The following is a 25978-nucleotide window of genomic DNA, read 5'->3' as shown; positions in this document are numbered from 1 at the left end:
CAAAGTGTGATTGTCACCGTAACAGCTTCGCTTTCCCCTGCCTTCCTACTTGTACAAGCCACGTGCCCTCGCATGAATCTCCAAGGTGCACCTCTCCTCTCAGACTCAATTTAGTTGTTGCTACCCCCAGCTCCGCTTATCTCATTCTCTTATCAGACCATAACTGCCAGAATCTGATAGATTTTTGACTATGTGAGCGTTTGACCCGGCTGAGCAGAAGGAATTGGAACCTACTGCAGTCAGAACGTCATGCCGTGGCCTGTGAGTGCCATTTGGTGTTTTGTAAAATATCCAGAGCTGCTAGGCTGTATCACTCACAGCCACCTTCTAATAAGCATTTTCTAACTCGTGCTGGTTGGATTTGCTGCTCCTGGCTCTGGAGATACGGGGCTTCCTGTTCTTCTGAGGCCTGGCAGTTTCCTTTCCAAAGTCCTTCAGCTCAGACTGGTTGTGGTAGCGAGTGTAGCGCTTGCATTTGCAGGACGTGACAGCTCGGAATTTGTAAGTCCGAGTCTCTTCCTCGGGACAGGCCATCTGGATGCGCTGCGTGCGGGTGTGAGCAGGAATGCAGCGATAATCCAGGGCGTTCTGACGCCACCACTTCCCTCTCCCAATAGAGTTGGGAAGGAGGTGTGAAGGGACGCACTGACCGGAGCAGACCAGCTCCTTGACGGGCTTGACGCTGCGGCAAGGCCCCTCTGTGACGTAGCGGGTGGTTCGCATTTCTCTGCAGCTAAAGTCGGAAGCATCTGCAAACGAGAAATACATTAATTACCAACTACTTTCTTCCCTGTCCCTGAGAAAGCACTTTTTTTTTTGTTTTTTCTGTAGCAAAAAATCTCTGAGCTAGACACAAGCTGGACATCCCGAATGGCAGATTTTGGGAAGAGCATCTCCAAAGGCTCACTCGTGCAGCTTCCGAATATTTGGCTGCTCTCATTGTGAGACCCTTGAATAACAACGTACAAATGGATGAACAAAATCCTTCTCTTGCCACTAGCTAACGTCCATGTCAGGGTTGTGCAGGGGGGCAGTGGAGCCCCTGAAGCAACCCCAGCAGCAGCGGTTACTTCACGGGCAATTTTGATGGGATTCTCCTGGCTTCATTAACCTGCGGGCAAAACCTTCCCCCATGGCTCTAGTTTATTGACTTCAGAGGTTGACTCCAGATTTAAATCCTTGTGCAACAAAGCAAGTGTTCCTTAAGTGATTTTTAACTAGCACAATGTGTTCCGGGTGAGGGAAATTAGCTGGTAACAACAGTGCGAGGGAATTGTCACTCATCAAGCATTAGGTTTTCCAAGTTTACTGCTCTTGTGATAATCCCACATCTCCCACATAATTTCCTTCAGACGGCTAAAGGCATCTTCTGGCTGATGAGGAACCTTACAGTGGGGTTTTTTCCCCCATTTTTGCAATGGATAGCTATATGCAAACAAAACATTAGGAAATATAAGATTTATCTAGCATTAAGGATTTAGGAAAACTTTTCAATTGTAGGAACAGACTTTTTCTGAAGGTGTCTCTTTTGCCAAGTGACATGCTTGGCTAATTGACTTGTTTGGAAGCCACAGAATTTGGTTTCTGAAGGTGTTTATCAAAGAACTTCATCTAGAGAAGCACATGTTAATGTTCTCTTGGTTAAGGGTCGTTTTGACTCAGGAACGCTACTTGGGGGTGGAAATCCTCAAAGGTCAGCTTATAAGTAGAAGGCCCCTTCTTGCTGTGCACAAGGTGGTTCCCCCCTCAGCACATTGAAGGGGAATTCTGACCCCGAGTCCTTAGTGACAGAACAATATTTGTACAGACATTTTAATTTTTGTTTTTCCTCTGAGGTACAGAAACGTGATTTTTAGTGCTCAGGTTTATATTTATCAATGTACAGCGAGTAAGATTTCATTTTTTTAAGGACTGTGTTAATGAAATGAAACCATCCTTGTCATAATGCTGTGACAAAAATGCTGACAACTGAATTCCATGTGCACTTAGACGAATCCTCCTGAGTTACCTAAGCATTTAAGAAAATGATGTCTATGTAAAAAATAATGCTCTGAATCAGGCGTATTGTACCACCGCAGCACATACGCAGACACGGCTACTCTGACTCTAATATTGAGAACTTCTGCTCTCTCCACTGTCAACCCATTGCCCCATCCTGACGCCCAAGAGAGAAAGCTGACTTGTGATATTTCCTCATCGTTCTTGGGAGCGCAAAACACAGAGACATTTCAATAGTATCTGCTGCAGGTTTTATTTACTGGAGTTGTGTCTGCAGAGAGCAGCTGAGCAGGACAGAAACGCAAATTGTAGTACCTAAGGACGGTTCAATAGACAGTATTTTTTATCAGTAAACTCCAGTATATCCCTTCTAACATTTACACTGATATTCTTCAACAGCGGACGTAACTCCCTATGACTTGCACATGAGGTCTACACCTCAAGGTTTTAATAAATAAACATATATGATAGCAAGCATTCTTTTACAAACTGTCTGCTAGAGGCTAAAACACTGATAATGATCCCGTTTTCCTTACCGTTAGGGTCTGGAGCTTGCTGTATATGCCTTCCTCCGTGCTTTGCCTGGTTCATTGTGTTGTTGTTGCTGAAAGTCTGCTCCATCGGTGCTTCGGTATTTTCAGTGATCTCGGGAATGATTTCTGTCGCGTCATTTTTAAACATCTGCCACCCTTCCACAGATCGAAACGTGATTTGTATTAAGAGACAGACAGAGCACGCAGCCCAGGAGATCTGCATGGTGGCAGCTCACGGATCAGCTTCTCAGCACCCTGACAGTCTCAGATCCCAGGCAAAGGCACATTATTCCCCTTTTTAAAATCCTTTTTAGAACCCAGCCAGCCAATGACCATACAAAGTGGGACGGGCCAGACAACAACTCATTCATCTCAGCTTTTGTCGGTGCGAAATAAAATGGGTGTGTGGGGGTGGGCTGGTGACAATATCCTACAACTTCTGTGTAAAAACTCCCCATACGCGCTTCAGTTTTGTGCCTGGCAGCAACGGCGACTGACAAAACTAGGATGGATTGCAACCTGGCAAGACTTTCCGCAGTTTTTTCTAACAATGGTATAATTAAATCCTGCTTCTACCTCCAGAGTTGAATCTTTGGCTACTGCCTTTTCCCAAGATTTTTTCAGACTTTTTATTTTAACCATTCTTCTTCCTCTCCCCCCCTGCCCTTGGTAGAAAGTAAGCAAATCTAGAAACTGGAGCTCAGTAGTTCTGCTTCTCAGTCTCCGCAGGCAAATGACTGGGGCGTGGCCGGGGGGGGATAGCTTTTTTTTTTCCTTTTACAAAACAAGGAGCTCTGCATTTTGTTTCACAAATGTACTAGAAGAAACAAGAAAGAGCCTCTTTTCAAAACGAGAAGTTGTTTGGGTTAGTTTTCCTTAAAAAACAGGCTAGTTGGAATATGGTAGGGTAAGCAGCCAGGATGTTGTACATCATGCTTTTTGATGTGCTCTTTCACACATTTTTATCTTTTTTTAAAAAAAAAAAAAAAACCCAACAAACCTTTTCATTTGCTTGCTTTTCCATTTGCATTTTCATACTACTGCTTCTGCTGACATTCTGTGCAAGTGTTAAACGCAGGACATCTGATTTTAAACGCAAGAAGATGACCAGACTGATTTTCATGAGTGAAGCAACCAACAAAGAGAGAGAACCGATGACCTCATGTCGAAGACACCTCTGCCCAAGATGTATTCAGGTGTCATGTTTTAAAATCCCAGCCATGGTATTTTTCTTAAGATGACAGTGGTGATAGCGGCATCATTTCTTTGTCTCAAGACCACAAACACTCCAGTTATTTGCAAATGACGTTGGGCTAAATATACTAATGGTAAAGCATCCCAGCTGCGAGCAAGGTTGGATACTGCATTGAGCTCATCGTAGCTATGAAAGTAAAATGTTTGCTTAAAGCAGTAGAGGGGCACCCATGTGTGTTACTGCAATGTTCGTCACACACATCCTCGTGAAAATATTTCATGTAGAAGAGATTCAAAAGCGATTGACCGTCTGACTTTTCCCTGCGGCTGTAAGACTCGTGACCCGAGGCTTGTGCTGCATTCTGACAATTCCCCTGACCTGGCGTGGAAAACCAGAGTTAAAGTGGAGGTGAATTCTCCCTCGGTGTGACCTCAGTGATAAATAAGAGATTTAAACAGCAGTGATCTGAGGACATTTCACCTCTCCCCCCTCACACACGCACAGAGGCGCGCTGGCAGTACTGCGGTTGATGAGCGTCGTACGCGTCCTACCATGTCAGCAATTACTCCGATTTTATTGGAGGGACACAACATACTGTTTTCTTTTTACAAGATTATTTTTTTTCTCCACAGCCAGTCAGGATACCGTTCTTTAATACAGACTGTTGTCACATAATTTGCCTCAGATGTGCTGATTCCTTTTTCCCTATAATCATCAGCAGCAGCACTGATCATCTTTCATTAATAACTGCCTCCTTTGCTCCAAGCAGTCAATAATGGCCTCACAAACACACAAAACCCAAACACTCAGACATTGCAAATGTTTTTCTAAGCACCATCTTGCTCACTTACGAGTAAGTCTATTTTTGGCGTAGAGCTACAGATGAAGTCTATTCGGCAGCAAGGGACACACAGCTTCACACCACACCCAATAAAAATAATTCTGAAGAAAAGAGGCATCAGCTCGGAAAGCCATGGAACCACCTTCCTTGCAGATTTTGGTTGGTTGGTTGGTTTGAGGTTTGCTTTTTTTTTTTTTTTTTTCCCTTCAAAGAACAGGCTAGACTACCATTATTAGGTTATTCTTGAAATTGTGTACCATGATCTCAAGCTGTTTTCATGCCTTACAGATATTTTTTTCTTTGGAAATACTGAGATGTGATCTTCCAACGGCCCTCAAAGTGCTAACACACTGTGGGGGTTTGTTTTGGTTTTTTAGTGTACGTTTTTTTGGGTTTTTTTGTTTTTTTTTTAATATTGAACAAGTCGAGAAGGATGACCAGGAACTAAATGAAGATTTTAAAGTTGGTGTTATCGCTGTCAGATAGAAATACCACATGGTAGTTGTATTCACCAGCAGTGACCTTGTCCAGGGTGAGAGCCCAGCCTGTGGCACAATGAAGCACGGCTGAAAAGCAGAACAGGAGAGCAGAAGAAAATTGAGTCCTGGTAACCCCTGAACCGTTGCTACGTATTCACTCCCCTATTTAAATCCCGTCAGAATTTTAAGTAACTATCAAAGCTGAGTTTCTACTAATTTCTTTCTTTTCTGCTAGGAGGGCAGCCTAACAGAGGCAAGAAAAGAATCCAAATCCCACAGACATTCAGATTCCTTAACTGCAAAAACGTTCTTCCTCATCCTGTAGCTGCTTGCTGGCTCATCGTACTTTCTGCAACGGAGCAGATGTGGTCTGGGCTGCAGCCCCTGCAAGAATTTATTTTTGCGCTGTTAGTGAAGCACAGGAAAAAAAAACCAACAAAACAATGACCTATCAAGGATGCTTTCAGAACGAACGCTGCTTCACCAGGGTGGAACTGAGTTGGAATCCTCTGTATTCCCAACTGGGATCCTGTTTTCGGAGCTGAAAAAACACCACCCTTAGCCAGGCTGAGAAGAAATCACTCATACCAGGGAAGCAGCTGCAAGGAGGAAATTGGCATCAGCTACTTCACCTGACTCCACTGCCACTGCTTTCTGGACATGGACTTCTGTCCTGCTGTGCTTGCACCATGAAGGCACGCACACATAAACCAGTTTCTGAAATTAGTTCTGGCACTCGTAACTTCTGGTGCTCACCTGCAGCCCACCTCTGCCCACACCCGGGCGAAGGGGCGTTCTGTTCGGTATCCAGGCCCTAAGTTTCCCTTACACGTGGGCAATTTAAGCTTCACTGTGGCCAATGGCTGATAATTAACACACTGCTCAGGAATTAAGTTTCTGACGCATTCAAGAACTTAAAATCATAGAATCACAGAATCTTTAAGGTTGGAAAATACCTCCAAGATCATCAAGGCCAACCATCAACCCAACACCACCATGTCCACTAAACCATGTCCCCAGGTGCCACATCTACACATTCTTTGAACACCTCCAGGGATGGTGACTCCCCCACTCCCCTGGGCAGCCTGTTCCAGTGCCTGACCGCTCTTCCAGTAAAGAAGTGTTTCCCAATATCCAACCTAAATCGCCCCTGCTGCAATTTGAGGCAATTTCCTCTTGTCCTATCACAAGTTGGAGAGAACAATGAGGTCTCCCCTCAGCCTCCTCTTCTCCAGGCTAAACAACCCCAGTTCCCTCAGCCGCTCCTCATCAGACTGGTGCTCCAGACCCCTCACCAGCTTCGTTGCCCTTCTCTGGACACACTCCAGCAACTCAAAGTTCTTCTTGTGCTGAGGGGCCCAAAACTGCACACAGCATTTGAGGTGCGGCCTCACCAGTGCTGAGCGCAGGGGCACGATCACTGCCCTGCTCCAGCTGGCCACCCTGTTCCTGATGCAAGCCAGGATGCTGTTGGCCTTCTTGGCCACCTGGGCACACTGCTGGCTCACGTCCAGCTGGCTCTCTACCAGCACCCCCAGGCCCTTTTCCGCAAGGCAGCTTTCCAGCCACTCTGCCCCAAGCTGTAGCGTTGCGTGGGGTTGTTGTGACCCAAGTGCAGGACCTGGCACTCAGCCTTGTTGAACCTCATACGATTCACCTCAGCCCATCGGTCCAGCCTGTCCAGATCCCTGTGCAGAGCCTTCCTACCCTCAAGCAGATTGACACTCCCGCCCAGTTTGGTGTCATCTGCAAACGGACTGAGGGAGCACTCCATCCCCTCATCCAGATCGTTGATAAAGATACTAAACAGAACCGGCCCCAGCACCGAGCCCTGGGGAACACCGCTTGTGACTGGCTGCCAACTGGGCTTAACTCCGTTCACCACAACTCTCTGGGCTCGGCCACCCAGTCAGGGTATAACCCAGCACGGGGTACACCTTGCTTCTCAAACAGTCTTTTTTCTAAGATGCTGCTGAGCCACGCTCGCCCAAGCGACTTTTATCTGTCGCACAGGAATTCTGCTGAGTCACATACTGTCTTGTGAATGTATCGGTCCGAATGCTATGATGGGATCTCCTCCAAGTAGCCAAAAACAAAAGGAATCTTAGTATTCTCCCTCCAGACCAGCAAATGAACCGATAAATCATTCTGCTGGCTTGCCTTTCTCAGTGATAAGACAAGAACACATCAGAGTCACACAACAGCGTTGTTCCGGGCTGGAATGATGACTATCTAGTGAAGAACAAGCCTACAGCTCCATCTGGTGAGTCAGACAGCCAGCGACCTCGGCATACTGGAATTAAAAATGAAAAAAACCCAACAAACAAAAACCAGACAACACTTAATTGAATTACACAATCTGCATTTCCAGGATTTATTTGCAGAATAGAAGAAATGAGTGGGACACTAATTCTCACGGACAAATGTTTAGAAGACACCTCTCAGGCCTGTTCTATTTTCAGTTTTACTCACTGGAAAAGCCCAGAAAGTAATTTTAGTAACTTTAGTGCTATACTCAGTGAGATTCCGTTAGACAGACCCTCTGTGCTAAAAACATCATAGTCAACTAGCAGAACTAATTTTAAAAAAGGGGAAAAATCCTGCTTCTGGTTCTAGCATCAGAGATTTAACGAGCTCTGGCCGACAGAAGACGGCTCAGTGGAAGTACGTAAATGATGAAAACAAACACGGCAAGTACCCTTTCTGCCGTTCTCCTTTGCTCAGCAGGAGGAAGAGAGATTTGACACGAGTTTGTTTTCAACTCAGAGAGCACGTAGTGTTCTTCTACACCGTGCTTTTCATCGTCAGAGCCTTTTATGAAAATTAATTCATTTCTTCCCCAATTAGCAGGCTTGTAAGGAACAGCTCACAGCAAAGGGCAGGCGTGCAGTAATTTTGGAAGAATAAAAAGGTGTGTTTCTCCCACTGCTTTCTCAATTTCATATTACATGGACAGAAAGCTGCCATTCCCAGTTTTATACAATCTTTCCTTCAGCAATCAGAAAGAGAAATTTAGAAGTATCCAGCGTATCATGATGGATTAGAGGCATACCAGCGCTGCCTGGCCAGCTAAAATAGCCAGAGGAATTTGCGCCATTACTGTACTTAAACAGCAAGATAAGACTAAAAGAGGAAGGGTATGATCCATTAATGGTCTGACATTCTAATTATTTTTAGCCTACTCTAAAAGCAGAGCTAGATATGGTTTCACTACCGAGTCACCTGTCAGTAACTCAAAATAGGATATGCCATCTCAGAGCTCAGTCTGAAAAATCAATTTATAGCGCCTTCTTATTTATTCCTCTCCACCCTCATGTTACAAAATGTTGGTTAAACCAGTTTTGTTATACCGAGACAAACAGGCCAGAGTTATCACTGAAGTTACCTCTAGAAGTGGAATTAAAAGAACACCTGGAATACAAGAACAAATTCTTTCACGTCTTGATTTGTCAGGATTTCTTGACGCTGACAAACACAAAAACATCACCATAAGGTAAACAGACTCCATTTCAATAAACCATTCTGGTTTTAATTGGACAACTAGTAGCCGCTTTACAATCTACGGAAGAGTAACAAAAATCTAAGGCTCTATGGTTTCTTAGGTCTTTAACTCCCTGGATTTTTTTTAGTTCCAAGTAACAAGTCAAAGACAAAGTGCATGCACGTTAATTTCCACTTTTTTTTTTCTTTTTCTGGTGCAGATAGGTATTATGAATACACAGTATGAGACAGAAAAAAAAATCTACGCTCAGAGTAAACAATTTTAAAGGATGATTTATAAATAAGACCGCAGTATGAAAAAGTCAGTATAGTAGGAAAGATAAGGCCAGGATTCCAATTCCTCAAACTACATAGTATGAAATGAGTAACTAGGAACTTTGAAGAGCAGTTGCTTTGATACAGATAGAATGGGAGAGAGGAAACAGGTATGTAATTAGCCAACGCGCTCGACTACTGCCCGTTATCACTGAACCATCCTGATTCACAGCAAACACTAAATACTGCCTGACTGCAGGGAGGCGCAAGGAAACCTCTGCGGAGTTCCCCAGCTGTCCCTTGAGAGGACACAAACCAGAAAAGGCTACCTGACTTGGCAGTTCCCATCCTGCGCACGGAGACAGAAATAAGTCTGGTCTTCAACCAGAATAATCACCTTCGGAGTTTAATTTCAAAGAAGTTATCCAGCTATACAGAGCTCCCCCCCGCCGCTCCCATCACCCCAAACCACACAAGCCCAGCAACGCGAAGTAAAACAATGTACGGCCTGTGTGACTGTTGATTAGTAAGCTGAATGTACAAAAGTAGCTCTGGGCTTGCATGTGTTACTAACACACCGGTGTTCCTGTTTAAAACAGCGTTACGATTTCAATCTAGAACTGCATGAAAGCACAGACCAAGAGGGAAGGCGTGCATCTCAGGTTCTGTACGTTTAACCACCAATTCTGAGCTCGCAGCGGGAGATCCTTTGCGCTAATACAGCGCTTAACTCACAGGTATGCACTTACACACCAAGCCAGGCGTACTGTACACAAAGCTCTCTCTCCCAACATTGCAATGACTCATTTAATCTGTATGTGAAACAGAACCAAGACATCATTTCTTGGAACGGAAAGGAAATGTTTCCTATTCCACGTGGTACGAACCAGTGCTCGTTTATATTTAGTGGTACCAGGCAAGCAAGCCAAGAGGGCAAGAGCGTTGCTCTGCAAACTGCTCTGTGGGCACACCTGGGCTGCCCCACTGGAAGCAATCTGCATCAGTGCTCATTCCACTCTACGTTAATAAACAGCGATAGTAAAGAAGGGAGAGAGACATGACAATTCAATATAAGCCTCGGGAGCCATTATATTCTGACACGTAGGACTTTATCATACATCCAGTACAAGCACTCCAAAATACAGACATTATTTCTTCCTTGCTCGCGTTTCTTCCTCAACATTTGCTCTTGACTTTTTTCCTAGTATTACTTCAAAGCAAAAACAAAAGTGCATTTAATATCAGACTATTTCACGTCAATCACAACAGCAAGAGGTACAAATATTCTTGGAAATACAGTGTGCATCAAGGTTGGGCTCTGGATGGCTTTACTACTACACACTGTGTATTGCATAAATCCACACCAAACATAACACTGCATACACTTCATTTTATAAGCGAGTGCATCTGTGCATCTTTTATATGCTCCTCCATTCCTTGAAGCTCCTCCACTCAAACTTTAGGCACCTGTGTGCATGAAAAAGAAGCTTTAGAAAATACAGTACTTCAATTAATGGGAGTGAGTGAAGTGATGTGTTGGGGTTCTCAGGAAATGGTGCTCTGGCAGGATACAAGACAAGGCTGAAATGACTCACGCTCCATGTTAACACAAACCACAGATGCTACAGGGTCTGCAGGGGGCTCTGAAATACACGTGAAGACAGCTGTTCTCCCTGGACTTACCCTTCTAAAAACACCTCTTTAGTGCAACAGCTCCAAACAGTGACACAGTTTTGTGCCATCTTGAAAGACAGACCCAGCGTTCAAGAAAGACACTCACTAGACAAGGGCAGGCATTCTCTCTCCCTCACATGATGTGATTTAGCTTGGTGGCTGGGGTTTGGGAATCTAAAGCACCTAAGGTGTCCTTTGACGGTCTGAGAAACTTCGAACGATATTACGGTGCTCTGTTCTAGGCCTTCAGTTTGCCCTCCTTCACTAATTGCTCATTGAGCTGGCAAAGCTGCCTTAGGAAGCCATCATTGGGGCCAATCTCTCGCTTCTGCCGGACGGTGCTCAGTGCAGTCTTGACATCCATATTCTGGCGAAGCATGAGGTAGGCGATGACCAGCGTAGGAGAACGGCTGTAGCCTTCACGGCAATGCACGAACACTTGTCCTGCAGGGAAGACGGGTCATCATTTGGGTTATACTGGAATATATGTTTGAAAAGCAACACGAAATAGCTAGATATAAAGCGTAATAATATTAGTCCTTCAGTAGCTTGAGAAGTATAAATTCTGAACTCTACAGAAGACATGTAGAACTTGGAAGAAAGATTCTATCACACTGTTAGCAGCTACACAGTCCATCATCAAGGATAATGCAGAAAAAAAATGGTTGTCTATCAAACACTATAAAACATGGTGGTCAAAGCTAAACCCATCAGCGACAGTGGCAGTGCCTCTGATTTAAGAAAGGGGGGAAAAAAAAAACCTGCTGCACAACAGCAACTGTGAGAGAGGAAAGACAATGCGTGAGAAGAACAACTCTGCAGACACCAAGGTCAGTGAAGGAGGGGGAGGTGGTGCTCCAGGCGTCAGAGCAGAGATCCCCCTGCAGCCCGTGGAGGCCCACGGAGGAGCAGAGATCCCCCTGCAGCCCGTGGAGGCCCACGGAGGAGCAGAGATCCCCCTGCAGCCCGTGGAGGCCCACAGAGGGGCAGAGATGCCCCTGCAGCCCATGGAGGACCCCACGCTGGAGCAGGCTGATGCCTGATGAAGGATGCTGTGACCTTGTGCAGAGCCCATGCTGGAGCAGGCTCCTGGCAGGACCTGCGGCCCCATGGAGAGAGGAGCCCAGGCTGGAGTAGGTTTGCTGGCAGGGCCTGTGACCCTGTGGGGGATCCACGCCAGAGCAGTCTGTTCTGAAGGACTGCACCCCACTGAAGGGACCCACGCTGGAGCAGTTCATGAAGAACTGCAGCCCAGGAGAAGGACCCACGCTGGAGAAGTTTGTGGAGTTCTATCTCTTACGGATGGGATGCCACGCTGGAGTAGGGGAAGAGAGTGAGGAGGAAGGAGCGGCAAAGACAATGTCTGATGTCCTGATCGCAACCGCCATTCCCCCATCCCTCTGTGCTGCTCAGGGGGAGGAGGTACAGAAAACTGGGAGTGAAGTTGAACCCAGGAAGAAGGGAGGGGTGGGGGGAAGGTGTTTTAAGATCTGGTTTTATTTCTCATTATCCCACTCTGACTTGACTGGTAATAAATTAATTTCCCCAAGCTGAGACTGTTTGCCCATGATGGTAACTGCTGAGTGATCTCCCTGTCCCCATCTCCACCCACGAGCCTTTCATCATGCCTTTCCCCTCCCGTCCAGCTCAGGACGGGGCGTGATAGAGCGGCTTGGTGGGCACCTGGCATCAGCCAAGATTAACCCACCACATGGGTAAATCCTGTAGGGAGGTATCCAACAATACTAAAGCAGGGCACTGTCCCCTTTGAGAAATCTAACTCGATTTTATTGCTTTACAGCTGCTTCCTCTTTGACCTGCTTTTCCAGACACAAAAATTTCCCCCTTCCCAAATGCAGTGGGAGCTATGGCCCCAGGCTACTCTCCAGAGTGAATTTTTTTCTGAGTCAGGAGAATAGATGAACCATACACACACATTTTCATCACAACCAGAACTTGCCTTGAACCACAACAACAGAAAGCCCGTTACCACGTTTGCCTTGAGCTACAGAGGCTTCTCAGCTCAAAGCAAATCTCTAATCTGTAGCAAGTCAAACAGCTAAAACAATTAATTCTCAACATTTTGTGAGAGCCCATAGCCCTAAATTAGCCAGACTTAGAGATTCTTGATCATAGATGTGGAAGAGAATTGCCTTCCCCTCTGCAAATGATCAGAAGCAAAAGGGTTTCTCGTCTTCCTCTGTGAAAGACAGTGTCTCAAGGGCTGCATTCCACAACTTCAGGCAACTACAATGCTGAAGTGGAATAAAAAGGAAGATACTACTGCATCCCTCTTCACTTCACTGTCCTTCCTGTACACTTCAATGTCAGACAAAACTACCACATTTCAGCAGCAAGTTAATCTTAAAACTGGCTCCAGCATCACCCAGCTACAAAGTTCCTCTCCGTCTTCCACAGTAAGAAAACAGTGGCAGACAACTATTGAGACTGAAAGAACCAGCGAACAGAAACGCTACTGTAAATTCAGATTGACTCTGCAACGGTTTAGGTCAAACTGAGCAGTCACGGCACAGCTGGCACTGTTAAACTCTTCTTTCCTACTGCAACGCGGTTCAGTGAGTCACAACGCGTTCAATCTGGATGAGTTGCATTTTAATTTTTAGAATTTTTCACACTCCACCAAACTGGAGGCAAAATTTCTTTCCATCCATCAAAAGCACATCACAGCCCTAAGTACACCCTTGGCCCATTTCAGAGAAAGAACATCTAGAATCGTGGGAGTTCTCATTCCTCCTTCTTCACGGTCAGTCATGAAGCAAGAACAGACACTGTCTGACCCACTGCACTACGTCCTAGGACTTCTGCTCTGAGGAAACACACTGGGGAGAAATGTGGCAATCAACAACACTGCAAATATCATCTCCAGCCTTGCTGCAATCCTAGAGAATAACAAGGTAATAATCACATAGAATAATTTAATGAGTTAATGTACCAAAAATTGTAAGGTCACATTCTCTATCCTTGCTGTAATTTGGGAAAAAACCTCCCGTACAGCAGGTTGTGTGAATACTCCTCAGCAATGCATTACTTGTATCACTTCTGCCTTTAATTTATAATTTCTGGTGTCCAAAAACAACTTTTAGATTCTGAACTTCTTTTTTTTTTTTTTTTTTTCATTCGATTTACCGCTTCAAAGGAATAGTAAGGACCCATCTTCCCAGAAAGGCTGTAAAATAGGATGCAGCAGCTGTTTCACTTTTCAAAGTCATCCCTACAGTGATGGACTTCCATTTGCCATTTGCTGGAGACCTACACGTGCAGACAGAAGATTAAGATGTCTCGCTGTGTATTCTGGTGTCTTTGATCCAGAGCCTTGATCCAAGTTCCTGACTTAGTTGTTCAGTTGATAATCTGAGCAAAGAACCATTTTAAACAGTAAAATAAATTGCTAAGAAACACATGCAGTGCACAGAAAACACGGCAGAAAGCTATTTCAGTTTGCCTTACCATCCTTCTGGGAAAGTGCTTTCTCAATAAAATCAGCTGCCTCCTCAAAATAGCGACTGAGGTTAAATTCCTGCGTGTCGTTAGCTTTAATGCCGTGGTATCTGATGCCTGTGCCTTCATAGAACTCTGCATTGGTGTTCACATGCATGAATGACTTCCCCTCTGCTGCATTCAGAACGTGGGTTATCCCCAGACGCTGCAGCTTCGTAATGTTCTTGGCTATGAACCTGTATGATAAAAAGTGTCAAGAAAACAATTAGAACCTGGTGCACCCTGTCGGTATTTATGATGTCCCCAGAAGGTACAGATAACCAAAACCTTTGATTTTTCTGGTAACGGGTGCTAAATATACCGTGCCCAAAAGCGTATTAGCTACAGATTAAAAATTCACAGAAGTATTTAGAGCCAGTCACTACTTCTGCATGAGAGAACGCTACCTTCTTGGCTGACAAGCGAGCAGAGCACACCTGAAACTTCATCTGTTCTGCTCAGTGTTTTCATCACAAGTATTGTACTCTTCAGTGTCTTAGTGGACACTGAAACATCTTTTGGAAAATGGAAAAGATGTTAAAAACATCCTGTGGATGAAACTCATATGGAAAATGGAAAAGATGTGAAAGAATCCAGATGAGTGATGTTCAAGATGCCTAAGTGCTTAAGAAAGCTTTCAGTACTTTTAGGTCAGCTAAGCCCTTTCCAGCTCCTCAGTTCTGTCAAATAATTGTAGCAAAGCCATGTGCTTCCTCCTTTTCATGGCTAAAAGAGCACCCTACCCTACTAGTGAAGAACTGAGCAGGATGATACATAATAATCATGCCTTTCAGGCTTGATGATGACAATTAGTTAGATCCAGTAATAAAGTCATGAGCTCTGATAAAATCTCCAGGTTGTACAACGGCAAACAGTCCGTCCGCTTAGCAACACGTGTGTGCGTGACCCTGCACAAACCTCTGCTTGTGCACTGGAACGCAACCTTCAGTAAGATGAGATAACCATTAAATAACACGAGGAGACCGTTGACTCATTTTTGTCGTAAAACCACTACTTTTTGTTCCGAGTCTGATTATTTCTGTATGCCTGTCGCAATATTTGCCTCAATTTCGTGGGAAGGAAAAAAAAAACCACCAAACCCATGCACGCTTAACCACACCATGTGGCATCCCAGTAAAATCCGAGCCCACTGGTCAACACTAGCAGAACGTGACAGAAGGCTTTGCTTGAAAGATAACTCAGTTCTTGCACGCTTTGTGAAATGAGGCAGCCTAAACAGCCATAAATCTCTTTATTGTTTTTAAAGGCAGCTTTCACTATGTGTCTAACTGGATGTGGAAACAGAAACGTTTTAGAAAAAAATCTCCTTATGGCTCAAGTCATAAATTGCAAATACAAGGAGCCGTAATATTAAACCGAGCTCTAGATCAGCATCTGTGCAGTGTCTCTTTGGAGAAGTTTCTGAGAGACGGCAGTGCACCGGAGGGTTTTGGCTGGACACTTAGCTATTCTAAAAAAAGCTAAAATAAATACTCAAGTAGGTGGTTTATAGCTATATGAATCTCCTATTGCATTCACTCACAATTTTCATGTAATTCAAAGCTATATGAACATCTCCAGCACTCCTTTTCTCCTAATGACTGTTCACCCCTTAAATTGTAGTGTAAGCAGGTGAATCCTTAGGCACGAGTGAAGCTTCTACGTTTTCTGCCCTCTGTGCCAAACAATTACGGCCACGAGCCAAACATTTGTAAAGACTTCATTACCCAAAGAAATGTTGACAGATTTTCCATCTGGCAGGACATCATCTGTGCCAGGGGACGAGTGCCTGGGGAATTCTGCTTGCAACACAAAAGTCATCCTACAACGGAAGGCCAACCCAAAAAGCGTGAATTCAGCTGTGAGTTCCTGCGCTCAGTGGGATGAGTAGATGGTTCAAGGAACAGTATGTATCAGTATTGTATGCCATTTGTTTTCTCCCTTTCCAAACAGGCCTTGGATCTCTCACATCCTTAACAGTTCATTCCAGCTGCACCATGTTCAATGGTGAAATGCTAGCTCCTCCAAATAGCAGAGAGACATGCTAACATCAGCTTCTTGTAGTTCTCTAAGAAAAATAACAGAATTTTGTCTGTTCTCAATATGGAAAATTGAAAGTTCCTCGTCCTGTGAGTAACACCAGTAAGAAGTGTTTCTTTTGAACAGAGATGAGTAATTTTACCAGCCACAAAACACAGGCCTTACAGAAGCAGGCACCATTAATCAGGGATATATGAGGCTATAAAGTATTGCCATATGGGATTATAAGTAAATAAACCAAGTCCTTAATGGCAAAAAATGCCAGTACATTAACACTTTTTAATTTCTGCTGTTATGTTCATGTAAAACTCTTTCTCACCACTTCTTTCCTTACAGTCACTAAATTTGGCATTAATTTTGGGAGAACGCCTTTCACACTCTTCACAACACACCTGCACTTCTAGCACAAAGAATTGTTTCTTGGGTTACCCACGCACATTAAAACAGCCAGAAAACTCAGACTGGGCAGCCGTAACCAGAAACCTTTTTACCAAATACAGTTCTGGAGACATGGCTTGAATTGTTACAGACTGCCAATAGTCTGCAAAAAAAACCCCACACCTCCAATAAAGACGCATCCTGTGCAGCTGTCCTGGTCACTGATTCAGATGTTGCACTGAAACACATCTTGACCTGTACAGACATAGAAAACGATTTGTACTTCCCGTGTAGCCTGAATTCTTACTTTGTCATTGCTTGAAAAAGTTATTCTGCTTCTCTGTCACCTATATAATCATTCTTGGTTTAGTGATATTACATTTTTACTCTTGTCTTCACAAATCTTCTCTAATCTTCTTGGAGAGGTTAGACCTGTCTACTGTAATAGGCAAAAAACATTACTTTCAAAATATTTTATCATTTTACCTCTGTCTTTTCATTAATTATGACTTTCATGTATTGTGTGGAAGACCTAGTACTTTGGCTCTGCCTGTAACCTGAAGTGATTTGATAGATAAATTTTTATTCTACACTGTGACCCAATTTAATTTCATCTGCCTGAATGTCTCTGCATTGTCATTTTTACCTGAAGATGAGTTAGTCACAGGGAGAGACAGCAGCTCCCCTACGCAAAATTGTCTAAAAGGTTTCAAACAGAAGTTTCTGAATCTCACTCAGATGTTTTAATTTTGCCCTGTGAGCTCCTGTTCAAATTCTCTTGCTTTCAAGTCATGCAGTGGGATTCCAGTCGTCCCCCCCGCCATGTTAAAACTCTGCAGATGTGGCTACTCTGTGAATTCTTATTGTGAGAAAACCTCTGCTGCCTGCAGTCAGAAATGTGGCCCGATATCGCAGAAAGGTTTGATCCGTCCAAGTCAATGCAGAGATCTGAATGTCAGATCAAATGACCGCGTTACTTTCTTCTGCTATATTGCCTTCCTGGACTTCGTTGTAGCCCAAGGCAAAGTGCTTTCAACGACTCCTCAGAGATTCAGTAAGCAGATTTGTGCAACAAACGCCAAACCTGATACGAGGTGAGTGCCCATCAGCCGCACGCTGCACCACGGCAGCTTCAGATGAGATGTATTCCAAGCTCTGCGCAGATGCGCGAGCAGAACAAAACAGGCTAATGAACTGCAAATACGAGCCTCAACCAAAGCTCTGGCTTATTTCTTGCATACCGTCATAAAAGCTTTATGGATGCCTTGCACACCGTTGGACCCACGTATGCACAAAGGCCGAGAGGCTGAGTGCAAAGGAAGTTTGCTTCCTCAGCGCTTTGTAGAAGAAGGTCAAGTCAGAAGAACAGATCTCTCTCCAGCCTCTCTTTACACAAGGAGAGTACAAAAGAGGGACATGTAGCTAGAAATGGCGTGAGAACAGATCTGAACAGTTTCCAATTTTTGCAGAGAGGCAACGAATACGGCAAATGCTACTTACAAAGCAGGATACCACAACTCCGCTCGATACAAAAAATCCTCTTAAGAATTAGTACTATTTCCAGTTTGACAACATCAAAGCACTGACTGAATCTTAATAGACATTCATCCATTCAACTAGATCTCAGCACTACTCTCTATGGATGCTTCAGAGATATTATTGCCTCCTAAGTCTTGATAAATTAAGTAGGGTGTCTCTTCCTGCTGTGAAATAGCTCTGGGTTTGACTTGTATTTCTTTAGGAGCTACAAGCTTCAAATAAGAAGAGAGATCCGGTATACTACACACATATCAAAAACTCCCCAATTTCACAGAGCTAAAGTGTACTGACACGGACAAAAGGGGGAAAGAAAATCAGCAGGATATGATAGGTGATAACTGAAAAGATAATGCAAAGAATAAACATTATCCAACTGAGAAAAGAAGTGCTATTGGTGAACCCAGAACACTCTTCCCCATTTTAGGGCTTCCATCATGTGCCTGAGCACTTAATTAGGATGAGTTTTTGTAGGGCTTAGGGTGCAGAAACATTCATTTGACCAATCTCAGGCAGGGGTGGTGACTCCCGTTAAGGTCCTGCCTCCTTTAAGTCATTCTGTGCACGCTTAAACAGAAATCTAATATCCATACTGCTGCTTTGCTCGTTCTTCACATTCCAGCTTGCTCCACTCGTCCGGCACACGGTTCTTACACTGGTGTTGTGATCGGGCTTCCACCGGTGATTTTGTACGTATACCTCGTGGCATCGTGCTCTCCTCCCTCTTCTCTGTGAACGGCCACAACTTGTCAGCAGGAGTAGGAAATGACAAGAGAAAAAAAGCCCAGCGCTGACACAACGCGGCAGGCGTGCTTCATTCTTAAGCAACTGACTTAGTTTTCACCTCGTTCCGGCTGTTTTAGTTCAGATCTGGGACTTCAACAGGGCACCGAACATTTCAGCAGGTGCCACTTAGGAGCCGTGCCCCGTCCTTTGCCGTGCCAGGCCCCAGCAGGAGCCGCCGGCGGGCCGCTGCCAGGCCCCGCAGCCCCAGGCCTCCCTGCCGACAGCCCCCCTGCGCTGCGGGCCCCGGGGCGGCGGCACAGCCCGGGCAAGGCCCCGCGGCGGGGGGGGCACGTTCCACCCCGCAGCCTGACTTCTTCCAGCTCCAACCCCCGTTCGGGCGGCCACTCGGTGACCGCCCCGCGCCTCACGGCTTCGCACTCCGCCCACCCCGACCTCCGCGCTCAGGCGCCGGCGAGAACCCCGCTGGCAGGTGGCAAACGCGGCCCCCACGCCGGCCTCGCCTCGGCCCCGCTCCGCCGCACTCACGCGTTCCCCACGTGGATGCGCGGCACCACCTCGTTGCTGTGCGCGCTAGGGAGGCTGTAGCAGCCGCTGCCGTTCGCCAGGAGGTCGTTCAGCTCCTCCACCGAGATCTGGTACTCGGACATGGCCGGGCCCCAGCCGCTCCCCGCCGGCCCAGCCACAGGGCCCCTGGGCTCGGGCCTGCCGCGCTCCCGCCCCGCCCCGCCTGGCACCGGCCGCCGCCTGATAGGCGGAGTCGCGTCAGCTGCTTCTGGCGGCGGCGCCCGGCCCGGGCACGGACAAGGAGCGGCAGCAGCAGCAGCAGCAGCAGGAGCAGCAGCGCAAGGGCAGAGCCGCGCAGCGCTCCCCGCTGCTCCAGCCCGCCCGGCAGCGGCACCAGCACCAGCAGCAGCGCAAGGGCAGCGCAGTTCTCTCAGCGCCGCTCTGCTCCGCTCCGCTCCGACCCGCCGGCCTCTGCCGCGCACCCTCGGCCGCGGGCGGTTGCAGACCCGCGCAGCGCGGCGGGATGGACGCCGGAGGCCTCACCCTGAAGCTGCTGCTCATCGGAGACAGCGCCGTGGGGAAGTCCAGGTGCGGGCGGCGCGGGGAGCGCGCGGGCGGGGCGCTCTCGGCTGCGGGCTGAGCGCTCGGTTTCTCTCCCCGCAGCCTCCTGCTGAGGTTCACTGACGGCGCGTTTGACCCGCGCCTGAACCCCACCATCGGTGAGTGCGGAATCCCCCCGCCCCGAGCCGGGGACGCTTTCGTTTGTTTGCGTTCGGGTCCGGTTGGCGGGAGGCGGGGTCGTGCGGGAGCCGGCTGCGGGGCCGAGCGTTCGCGCGTTCGTTCTGACAAGCCTTCCCTCTCCTTCCCTCTCAGGTGTTGATTTTAAAGTGAAGAAAATGGTGGTAGACGGCCACGCGTTACAGCTTGCGATATGGGTAGGTTCCGTTCCAGGTGCGGACAGGTCACGTTTTTAACAGATGTGAAAACTTCAAGAGGTTCCTTTTGTGGGGTTTTTCCTCTTCTTCTCCCTTCTCTCCCCCTTTGCTGAAGTCCTCTGCGTGTGGAGGTTGTGGCCTCGGGAGGCAAATGCAGGTGGGATGAGTGTCTGTTGTGACCCAACAACAGTAGTTGCAGACAGGGTTCTTTTAAATGGCTGATAAATGCTTCGCTGCTCTGGGTTTAGGACTTCCTTCAAGTCCAGTAGAGATTCCCACTGCTCTTTCCTTCCCTTATAGAACTGGGTTTCTCAAACCCTCTGTGAAGGTGTGGCCTTGCAAGAAAGGCAGGCGTTTCGTGCCCGTGTGGGCCAGGAGTGGTCCCGGGACAGACAGTCCTGCAGAAAAGTGATTTTCTGGGTGATGCGTGGCTTCCTGTAGGGACTGTGCAGTGACTCGGTGTGTACGCTGGACCAGGAACAGTCCAGATGCTTTGTTTTCCTGAAAATTATGGAGGAAAAAAAAATATACTTGGCCTGGAACTATTTAAAGGTTGGTTCAGATTTACTGGGAGACTTGAGCATTTGTCCTGAACTTCCTGATGTTCCATTTCCAGCACCTGCAAACTGGGCAGTCAAATAGCAGCTGTGTGATCAGGATTATTTATAATATTAAAGTACCACATTTATTCTCCTAAAATGAAGGAAAGAGCCCTAGAAGGAAGCGATTTTATGTGTATGGTCAGGTATTTGAGAAAGAACGCACCGTTATGAATTAAGTAATTGGGACTATTGGAAAGAGAGCACAAATGCACTTTGGGCTGGTATCAGTATAAATGCCAAAACCCGAGTTATTGTCTCGCTTTGATTCACACTTTTTGAGCAGAATGCAGAGCAAGAGGGGTAAAGTCACGCTCGCTCTAGCCAGCGAGCGTATGTATGGGCCGTGCGCTGCACCCGAAGCAGAAGCTGTGCCGAGAGGAGCCGAGATGCTTGCCCTAATTATCACGCAGGGGTGTGTCTCCTTGCTGCGAAGGGAACAGCAAGGCCAGAACTTGCCCAAGTCGTATAGCCGGAAAAGGCACTTCTGCAGCAGTCTGGCAGCATCGGGAGAAACTGCTAATTAGTGGGGGAACACCAGTGCCGTTGTACAATGTTAAATAAAACCTGTAACGCGCGTACAGGGTGTCAGGGTCAAAAAGGGGCTTCTGCTTTAGTGTCCCTGTGCGTGGGTGCCCGAGAGTACAATCTCCTTGGTAACACTGACCCAAATTAGGTAAATATATTGCCGATTTTAGTTTCTTTCTCTTAACAAAGAAGTAAATTACAACATAGCTGTCAGACTATTGTAATTGATGCATAAATTTAAATAAATTTTTTTTTTGAAAATCCTATTTGTGTAATTATTTTGCCTCCTTATTGTTCTGATGGATTTTGAATTTCATGTTGCACTTAATAGCTATTTTAAAGATTTGTGAAAATAAGTGTAACATACTGCAGTAATAATTGCGTGAAACTACTGATTTTAAATTTGTCTGCTTCGAGTCTCGGCAAACTTGAAGTAGTATTTTCTAACTGGGTTCTCCTTCCCTGCTGTAGGGGAGCAAAGGGAGGTATGCCTCCTTTCCTGCAGTATCTCACTGGGAAATCAGTTATTCCTCCCCTCGTTGGGTTCAGCTGATTGTTAAATGGTTAAGCCTAGCTGCCTGGCCTGCAGCAGCAGCCTTTTCTGTATTTCTCAAGTCCCACTGATTTTCTTGTTGTCTCACCCATGTTACAGGTGTCTGTGCTTATCGCTTTAACCTTCAACTACTCCCCATGCTTTTCTGCCCCTCCTTCCCAATTTTCTGTCACTGCTGCTAATGTTCTCTGACTGCTTCCCTCATTCTGTTGTCTTATGGTTTCACATATCCTTACCCATCAGGAAAAATTTAACTTTGTTTATCTTGTGTAGTTTAAAATACCTTTTTTTTTTTTTTTTTTTTTTTTTTTTTGTTCTAAGTTATTTGATTTTCTGTGTGTGGTGTGTTGCGTTTTTTTGTTTGTTTTGGTGTTTTTATTTTTCCTTTTAGGATACAGCGGGACAGGAGCGCTTTAGAACGCTGACTCCCAGTTATTACCGAGGAGCTCAAGGGGTTGTTTTAGGTAGGAGGGATGTGAAAGAAAAACATGACTTCAAAAAGTATGGTCTTTATTACTACCTAAATGGGCGTGTCTTTACAGAATGAGGTTGTCTGAGAGAATCAGAGGCATGACTATGGGTTTTACAACCTTACTGCATCATTAGCTCAAACACTGAGTGTGCAAAACCGCTGGCAGGAAACAATGCTGCTTCAATATATTTTAAATTAAAAATACAGAGCTGTCACACTGCAAGCTGTTGAGTGGATTCATTATTAACTGTGTAGTAATTACTTCGGTGAGTTTTTGGTAATTAAGCAAATTGGGGTTTATGTTGTGGGTTTTTTTTTTCCCCCCACTGTGTTTTGGTTTTGGTTTTTTTTTTTTTTTTTTCTTTTTTTCTTTCAGAAACTATTGATGTGATTACTGTAAGACATGAGATTTGTAGCACAAGTAATGGATGGCTATTCCCTTTCTGTGCGATAACACCAATTAGAAAAATAAGGGCATCTTATTATTGAGGCTTATGAAGGCTGAATACCTTGCTGTACAAAATATTCTGACTATGATGTGTCTTTTTCAACCTTAGTAATTAAATAAATGCAGTTATGAAGTTACCAGTGACCAAAAGTTGCTTTTTACTCAAAATCTGTTTTTAGCAGCAGTGTATGTTTGTAGTTAGGCATTAAATGAGGTGACAAAACACCTATTTTAAAATAGTATATGGCCCAGTTCAGAGCTAGTGACAGGTGTAAGATGTCAACTGGTAAGTCTGATTTCCAGTCACAGATCTGTTGCAGAGACGCTCGTGTTCTGTAATCCCTGGCGACTCTGGGTGAGCACAGCCAGCGTGTTCCAGCTCTGAGAAGGGGATATGGTTGATGCAATTCTCTGATCTTGCCTTTTGGGGGGGCACAGGGGGGGCAGTAGGTAGCTGGTAGGGACTAAGTTCTGCTGTAATGAACATTGGTCAAGACTCTACAGCTGTTAAGCTCCTTTTCCTCTGTTACCAGTGTATGATGTTACAAGAAAAGACACTTTCGCAGGACTAGAGAGCTGGCTGAACGAGCTGGAGATGTATACCACCCAAAGCAGCAACACTGTGAAGATGTTAGTTGGCAATAAAACTGATAAGGTCAGTTTAGAAATGCATCCTCTTACCCTCTTCTACAGATTTCTCGATCATGATAGAGTGTAAATTTGAGATAAGTGCTGGAACTAACACATCTGTTGTGTGAGGAAGTGCTGTGCTCTAACTGAGGAACCTAGGTTGGGCAGACCCACTTACCGCCTCATTTTTGAAGCAGATCTTGTACGCAGGACGATGCCATTGAAGTTGATTGCAATGCAACAGCACAACTGCTGCTGTTTTTGCCCAGACTGTTTTGGACAAGAAGTGGGAAAGGAGAATTCAGCTCTTCAGATGGCTATAGCGTGTGTATCTGTGTGAGTGTGAGGTGCACTGCGCGTTCCTGGGGTGTGTTGATGTATCTTAGATGCCTGTTGCATGGTGAGATCTTTCACTCTTGCTTCACTACGAGAGGTTTCCAGTGTGGCTGTCCTGTCTCTTTAGCCCCTTTCCAAGTCTGTCAATTTTCAGATCATTTTCAGCTATTTGACTACTGAAAGCTCCTTCCTGGCGTATATCTTGCTCTTAGCTGGTGCAGAAGGTAGCAACACATTCATTTCCTACTGATTTGATGTTGCTGCTGTTCAGTTTGACCTCCTAACAGCCTGCCCAGCAGAAAGCTGTCTGTAGAGTGGGAAGATGTAGTTGCTGAGTTACTACATAGTTTTACAGACCTTTTCCTTTCCAGCAGAACTTCTCTTCTGCAGTGGTGCTTTTCCAGGGACTTCCTAAAAGTGGCAAGTGTAGCTTATTTTAGTCATGTTCTTCATTCATCTCTGCAGCCTGATCGCGAAGTAGAGAGAAGAGAAGGACTTCAGTTTGCTAGGAAACGCTCACTGCTTTTTGTAGGTATGTAACTCTGTGCCAAAAACTTGTATATTCACATCTTTATTTTGATATTACTAAGCATGAATGAAGTGTAGAACTGTATTTCAGGTTGATTTACTTTTTTTTTTTAAAGTATCTAATTAGTATGGGTTCCTCCTGCTGCATTAGTTCATAGGCATGGATGTAGGTTTATCTTTTTTTCAGAGATGCTCTGCATTGACTGCCATTGGAAGCATGTTTCTTTGAAAGACAGTTACTTCATCTATTGTGTAGGCATGAATTTTATATTCTCTTGAAATCAGCAGGACTTTATAATTCAGAGCCCAGAAGACTGGGAACTTTGTCCTGACAGATGTCAGCAAGGACCTTGGGTAATCTCTTTTTTGTTTCCACATTTCTGTTGCAGGTCCATAAAAGACACTGTTCTTAGACCAACAATAAAATGTACAGTGTGAAAATATAAAGATACCTTTTAGGTGGAGCTTCTTAAGAAGACTTCCAGAAGGAACTGCAACAAACACATAGGGGAAACATGTAATTTCCTCTGCATTCTGTTTCCCAGCTTAGTTATGGAATAATTATCTTGTAGATTTACTGTCACAACCTGAGAACACTTTGTGTGTCTCCATTATGGAGGGAATGGAGAGCTGTGGAATTTATTTTTTTTAGGTGGAAAAATGAGATGCTTCAGACTGGGATGCATTTCTGTTTATCATATTCAGCTTAGGTGTGCCTTTAAGGGAGAATGGAGATGAGGTTCACTCATTGAAAAAAATGTATCTTCTCTCTGATCCCAAAAGGAACTTCTTACAAAGTGGAATACTCCCAGCAAATAAGATAAAATACTTTTTTTTTTTTTTTTTTTCTTCTCCCCCCACCCCCTCCTCCTCCACCAGAGACGAGTGCCAAGACACAGGATGGAGTGCAACATGCCTTTGAGGAGCTAGTCATAAAGATCCTGCAGACACCAGGTCTTTGGGCTAAAAGCACAGAGAAGCGGGGACTCCAGCTAATGGAGTCTTCAGCACAGCAGGATAAAAGCTTATGTGGTGCATACTGTCCTCTTTCTTAAATCTACAGGTGGTTATTCCATGTGAATAAGTTGGACTTCCCTTTTTTTTTTTTTTTAAAAAAAAAAAACCTGTCAGCTTTTTCACTACTGAATCATAGTGCTGCTTAGAGCATTGTGCTTTTGCTGTATGGCATTCAACAAGAGACTCTTTTTTTTTCTGAAATTACCTTATTTTATGCTAGGGCAGGAGTACTCCATTTAGGAATATTATTGAAAAGGTTCTCTTCCCCAGAACGGCATGGGAGTCCTTCAGGCACCCAAATCCCCTTAAATGTCGTTAACAGTCAGGAGTCCCCTGAGCAGAGACCCAGTTTCCCTGTTTTCAGGTGGTTTTAAGCAGCTGAAATGGCTATGTGTCCCCAGATAGTAAATGGGGTTACTGCTTAATTTTAGGGTTGTAGTGAAGAGGCATCTCTATTAAACATTTGGCAGGAAAAAAATACTTCCCGTGCAGTACACTGTAGAACTACAGCTGTCAGCACTCATTTTCTTTAGACTCTCTGCTCACCTTTTTTCTCCCTAAGGGCAGGAGCATACGCCAGGCATGGCTAACGCTGCAGGGACCCAGTATCTTGTCAGAATGGGGAGTCTTGTCCTCATAACCACCGTCTTCTGCATGCACCCTCTTCCTAGGATTTTAGAATAAATAGGAGTATTGAATGTGTTCTTTTCTTTTCCCTACAAGTGAAGCTCATCTTAGCTACCTGCAAACTTT

General features: G+C 45.3%; 3 protein-coding genes across 3 annotated transcripts; 1 reads left to right on the top strand and 2 right to left on the bottom strand.

Moving 5' to 3' along the window:
• Positions 1 to 327: 327 nt before the first annotated feature.
• SOST (sclerostin) lies at positions 328 to 2978 on the bottom strand. The gene is made up of 2 exons (XM_010117660.2): positions 2535 to 2978; positions 328 to 749 (listed from the first exon to the last, which is right to left on the bottom strand). The coding sequence occupies exons 1-2, from the start codon at positions 2752 to 2754 to the stop codon at positions 328 to 330; spliced, it is 642 nt and encodes a 213-aa protein (XP_010115962.2). The 5' UTR covers positions 2755 to 2978.
• Positions 2979 to 9866: 6888 nt separating this feature from the next.
• DUSP3 (dual specificity phosphatase 3) lies at positions 9867 to 19387 on the bottom strand. The gene is made up of 3 exons (XM_086766650.1): positions 19201 to 19387; positions 13945 to 14171; positions 9867 to 10920 (listed from the first exon to the last, which is right to left on the bottom strand). The coding sequence occupies exons 1-3, from the start codon at positions 19320 to 19322 to the stop codon at positions 10715 to 10717; spliced, it is 555 nt and encodes a 184-aa protein (XP_086622776.1). The 5' UTR covers positions 19323 to 19387; the 3' UTR covers positions 9867 to 10714.
• Positions 19388 to 19645: 258 nt separating this feature from the next.
• Positions 19646 to 25598, top strand: LOC104480266 (ras-related protein Rab-18-B). The gene is made up of 7 exons (XM_086766649.1): positions 19646 to 19767; positions 19843 to 19898; positions 20053 to 20114; positions 22186 to 22258; positions 23248 to 23369; positions 24146 to 24212; positions 25088 to 25598. Exons 1-7 carry the CDS (start codon positions 19703 to 19705, stop codon positions 25261 to 25263), a joined length of 621 nt encoding a protein of 206 aa, XP_086622775.1. The 5' UTR covers positions 19646 to 19702; the 3' UTR covers positions 25264 to 25598.
• The last annotated feature ends 380 nt before the right edge of the window (positions 25599 to 25978 follow it).

Source organism: Chlamydotis macqueenii, chromosome 25, assembly GCF_036417535.1.
Source record: "Chlamydotis macqueenii isolate bChlMac1 chromosome 25, bChlMac1.mat, whole genome shotgun sequence".
Taxonomy (NCBI): domain Eukaryota; kingdom Metazoa; phylum Chordata; class Aves; order Otidiformes; family Otididae; genus Chlamydotis; species Chlamydotis macqueenii.
Note: the sequence above shows the minus strand (reverse complement) of the source record. Positions and strands in the feature narration are given on the sequence as shown.